Source organism: Phaseolus vulgaris, chromosome 6, assembly GCF_000499845.2.
Source record: "Phaseolus vulgaris cultivar G19833 chromosome 6, P. vulgaris v2.0, whole genome shotgun sequence".
NCBI classification, from domain to species: domain Eukaryota; kingdom Viridiplantae; phylum Streptophyta; class Magnoliopsida; order Fabales; family Fabaceae; genus Phaseolus; species Phaseolus vulgaris.
Genome location: NC_023754.2, coordinates 17,541,134 through 17,546,670, shown reverse-complemented (window position 1 = coordinate 17,546,670; position 5,537 = coordinate 17,541,134). Strand labels below are relative to the sequence as shown.

Here is a 5,537-nt window from a genome sequence, read left to right as displayed (position 1 = left end):
TGGATGCCACCAAATAATTTGATCACTCAAATTAAATCTGCATAATTTTTTACAGTACAAATTAAAAGTTTCTCACCCCCATGATTTCATCCAATAATTAATAAAACATTAATTAACAAAGGTGTAATTTATCACAATTATGTAAATTTACAAAGGAAAATAAATAAATAAATAAATAATTAAAAAATGGATTTTTACATTTTATTAAATCTATCCTTTATTTTTATTTGATTGTTTTTTACAATTTTTCTTTGTTAATGATACAGTTCTATTGCCACCACAATAAAATCATTATAAAAAATAAAATAATTAATCGTAATAGTAATTAAATTAAAAACTATTTTAAAAATTTAAAAAAATTAGTTTTTAAATTAAGTTTTATTATTGTTAAATACTTTTTAAATTAGTATCTAATTAGCTACCAAGGTTTTAACTACTAATTATTTACATTTTAAATTTGGTAGCAAAAACTTTGGTAATTAATTAGATACCAATTTAGAAATCATTTAACGATAATAAAACTAATTTAAAAATTAAAAATATTTTTAATTTCAAAAATATTTCTAATTTAGTCAGTATAATAATTAATTATTTTTATCTCTAAAATTGAATTCTATTTCAATTTTCCACGACTTTGCACTTCTATTAATTATCAGAAAATTAGGCGAAAGATTTCATCTGAACAATTAAGATGAATAGTTAACATCAGGGAGAACAAAATCACTGATAGGAGAAATAGGAAGACATAAGCCAATAATTAATGAAAATAGAAAATAAAAAACTATTGTACTTTGAAAATAGTTCATATTTTATATATTGTATTATCATAGGACATCTTCAATTATTTTATTTCATGTGCCCAGCTTTACAGACATATTTATTATAGAGTTTATTTCCATTGCAGAATAAAGGGTGTCTCATTCGAAGGTGGCCCTGCTCTACTCTAAACCCAAAGAGAGATTTTTTTTTTGTATAATTATGTAGAGTACTTGAGTGAGAGAGTGTATTAATATAGTTAATTCCAACCTAAACAATTCAATGAAGGATCCATAATTTTAAAGTAGAAAATGTTAATTAGCTCACATTATGTAAAAATTATGTTTTTTTTTTATAATTCTTGAGCTTATTTAATTATTTAATGCTTGATAATTGGTGATCCGCGTGAATGGTTGTTGCACAGAAGAAGAGTAGAGGTAAGGTAAATTAGAGATAATTTCTTGCTTAATAATTGCTTAACCGTGTAGAAGCACTTTTCCACCCTGAATTGAAGCTGGAATTAGCAAACCAAAGAAAGTATATATTATAGATTGAATCACGTACCGTTACTTTCGGTTAAAGCTTAAATATGATGAACACAGGAACACTATCCTTAGCTTCTTCTTCCATTCGAACCCAAACGATATAATAATCTCTTTCTGGGGCACACCACAGTAAGAAAGAAGCAGAGATCAATGCTTGCTTAGTTAACGCTATGAAGTTGCGTTCCACCTACTCTTTTTAGTCTCTTTATCTTTATTCTTCTTCTGTTCTAATGCCCCCACCCTATACCCCTCTCCCCCATCAACCTTCCTTTCCATTCTTTCTTTCTTTTCCTTTCTTCACTTTCCTCCCTTCTTCACCCCTACTCACTTCATCTTCTTCCTACCAAATGATCCACAAACACCACCCCACTTGCACCATCCACCACCATGCCTTCTTAGCCTCCACCATCGTCCAAAATCTCAAAAACCCACATAGAGTTAGATAGAGTGACCACAAAAGATTCATTCTTTTTCTGTTCTTACAACTTATGGCATCATCCATTAACACCTTCTTCAACAAGTTCCTCTATCTCCTCATCCTCTTGCTCCACCTTGGCTGCTTCCTCTTCACCACCACCACCGCCGGAGGAAAAAAAGCACCGCTGTCAAAGAAACGCAAAATCTTACCTTCATCCCAACCTTCCTCCCCTTCCCACCCAAAATTCAAAACCCACAAAGCCCTGTCCTCTTCTTGGCATTTCATCAAACACCTCCTTTCCACCAACTCCTGCAAAACCCCCAAAACTGTCACCGCCCAATCCTCCCCTCAATCCACCGCCACTGCCTCCACAACCACTGTCTCCGCCGCTGCAGCGCGCTCCCTCGTTTCACTAACACAACCCGACCCGGACAGAAAACCACCCGGGTCGTGTCCCGAATCTGACATCTCCGCCGACACCAACCTCTTCTTCCCTCTCCGCAACGACATATTCCCCTGCACCGCGTGCGGCGAGATCTTCCAGAAACCCCACCTCTTGGAAACCCACCAAACCCTCAAGCACGCGGTTTCGGACCTGTCCGGATCCGACCCGGGTCACAACATCGTCCAGATAATCTTCAAATCGGGTTGGCCCGAATCCAAACCCTCCCCCACCATAACCCGCATCCTCAAGATCCACAACAGCCCGAAGATCCTCGCGAAGTTCGAGGAGTACCGCGAGGTTGTCAAGTCCAAAGCGGCGCGTCACGGAGCCCTCACGCGCCGCCGAGACGAGCGCTGCATCGCCGACGGCAACGAGCTCATGCGCTTCCACTGCTCCACGTTTCTATGCGACTTGGGACACAGTGGGGATTCCTCAATTTGTTCGCAGCAATTTTGTAACATATGTGGAATTATTAAGTCAGGGTTTTCCCCGAAACTCGACGGAATTGCCACGCTGTCCACCAGCTGGCGGGCACACGTGGCTATCCCGGATGACGTGGAACGAGAATTCAGCTTCATGAATGTCAAACGGGCCATGCTCGTTTGTAGGGTCATTGCGGGTCGGGTTGGATCCGATTCAGACGACGCCGAAAAAGCTGATGGAGGTTTTGATTCGGTAATGGCGAGGCCAGATACTGGGGTTTACACCCGGCTCGATGAGGAGGAGTTGTTGGTGTTTAATCCTAGGGCTGTTCTTCCTTGCTTTGTGATTGTGTATAGTGTCTGATGTGATGAATTGAATGGCTGTGATGATGATGATTATGTGAGCTTGATCGATCAAACGGTCATGATGGTGGATTGTAATTTTAATTTGGTTAAGTATTTTGTAGCTAAGACATGCTTTTTTTTTCGGTTTTGCATAATGTGGGTTATTGGACCCTTGTGCACGAAATTTTGTGCATTAAATTGACACATTATAGTATAGTATAGAAATTGAATGTGGTGTATCTAATACTTTTGGTGAATCCCTTTTGGTTGTGTTAGGCTTCCTTCCTCTTCTTAGTTTATGATTTTTCTTAGACTAGCATTGTGTGTTGTAGAGTGGTGGTTAACCTTGTAATTCTCATTCCCATAACATCATCACATGTAATCCTAGGACCCATTTTCCTAAGATACCCTAAAATTACTTAGTGGTAAATTTTTTGTATATTGATGTATAGAAAGGTTATTTGTATTACAACACTTTCCACACACTTAAAAAAAGAAATTAGAAGTTAATAAATTGTAAGATAAGAGAGAAAAATGTAGAATAATTAAAAATGATTGATGTAATAAATATAGTGTACATGGAGTATAATTGACTGATAATTTGGCCTTGTAAACGTGATCAAGATTCAAATTCTAAATTTGCATGTGTATGAAAAAAAATATCTATTCAAGTTATTAATATATTAATTAGATATCGGTATCAATTATTGACTATTGGCTGGAGATACTTTGAGTTGATTGAAAATGAATTATATGAAGAGACTTTTTGCTTTTTCTAAAGTGAAGTTTGTAAAAATTTTCAGGTTTTACTTGAGCAGCTCTGATGGAAGAAGACCGAATAGTTAGAATAATTCTTAATTCTTATTTAATTAATGATCTGAAATTGGTTGAGATAGTAATGTTTTGATCTGAAGTTTCTTGAAATAGTATTTTATGATTAATCTCGTATCTGAGATATTGTTTGAAGTGGTAATGTTTTGTAATTTGTTTGTTTCTTATGTTTTAATGATTTTTAACTTGTCAAAATTTAAAAAGTCATTTTCATGCAGAGAACAAGACACCTAAATTTTCCATTTTTTTTTTGGAATAACTTGTTAGTTTCTTATGTTAAGGAAAACACTTTTGTTTGATTAGCTATGTCAACTAGTAGAACCAAGCCATAATTGAAACTTTGAGTTTGAAGCATGCACGTGTTGCCGTATTTGTAAGGACTTCCAAGTTTTTTTTGCTATATGAAGAACATTTAGGTTTGATTTGCTTTCTCAACAACTTCACAGAAACAAAGCTATTACTACAACGTTGATTTTAAAAAACAACGTGAATGTTTGGTTTTCTTCTTGTTTTAAGATTTTCGGAGAAAAAGAAAGATTATTTTTGTGTATGTATAGAAGAGTTTTACAAGGTTTGGTAAGTGCATTTATATGTCAAATACTATTAATGTTCATCCTTTGTAATGAACGTTACCTATTTTTTTTTTCTTTTAACTTTTTTCGAGCACACAAACACCAAATCAACAACTTTGCAAATTATTACACATCGTAAAAAATTAAATATCAAGTATATTATCAACTAAATAAAACTATTTTAATTTAATTATTCGAATATTAAATGTACGATTATGTTTTCTAGACTATAAACTTTGCTACTGGTTCAGATAAATAATTAGATCTAAAAAGAACTAAGACAAAAAGCAAGTTTCACCACCTAACACCAACAACTACTCTTTTTTTTTTTTTTTTTTTTTTTTTATCTTCAACAATTGGTATCTAAAAGCTATTTTAATCTTTGATTAGTAGAAATTTAGTCGTGTGAACTTATATTGAAGCACTTTTTTATTTTTTTTCTTGTATAATTTTTATGACATTAGTTAAAGAAAATCAAACCCTTTTCTAACTGGACCAATTATATATGAATATAGATTAGAGAAAGAGGAAGGGTTGTTAAAGACTTTTAGATAAATATTCTCCCTTTGAAAGTTTGGCAAAGGAAAAAACTGTGAATTGTATCATGTGATCTTCTAACTTTACTCCCCAACCTAATTTTTATAAATATTTCAAAATTCAAAGTTGTCTCATGAATAGATAATTTGGGAGAAGTAAACCAAAAACTTTTGATAATTAACAAATAGTTGAATTAATATTTTTTTTCCTCACACTTAGCTTTAATTTACTCTGAAAATTTTATAACATTTTTCTTTCTCTTTTGGCTTCATATATACCTACCCACCCTTTATTCATAGTTTTTTTTATTAAAAAACTATCTTATTTATATCATGATAAGATAAGTTTTCAATAAATTTATTCAAATTAAAATAATTTTAATTATAATATATTATAACAATATTCAATCATGTTTATAATAAAATTTATTAAATAATGTCATTTTCTCAACTTTTCCGACCAAAATCTTAGATGAAAAAGTGGATTGTGGATGATATAGTCAGTTGCAATAATTAAACAATTATGGTAGATTTGCTTCAATAGAAAAATCTAATTAATCGCTTTATTCCTTAAATTGGACCGTCCATTGTTTTATTTCAAAAACAATTTATTTACATTTCGTGTAGTCAAAGAATAGCATCAGATCATTACTTCGAGAAAAAAGAA

General features: G+C 33.0%; 1 protein-coding gene across 1 annotated transcript; it reads left to right on the top strand.

Annotated features, from left to right (window-relative positions):
• Positions 1-1,330: 1,330 nt before the first annotated feature.
• Positions 1,331-3,188, top strand: LOC137831440 (uncharacterized). Its single transcript, XM_068639116.1, has one exon. It carries the CDS (start codon positions 1,790-1,792, stop codon positions 2,948-2,950), a length of 1,161 nt encoding a protein of 386 aa, XP_068495217.1. The 5' UTR covers positions 1,331-1,789; the 3' UTR covers positions 2,951-3,188.
• The last annotated feature ends 2,349 nt before the right edge of the window (positions 3,189-5,537 follow it).

Bases quoted from the DNA above. Each gene is read 5' to 3' on its own strand.
- LOC137831440 (XM_068639116.1), top strand. From the start codon at position 1,790: ATGGCATCATCCATTAACACCTTCTTCAACAAGTTCCTCTATCTCCTC.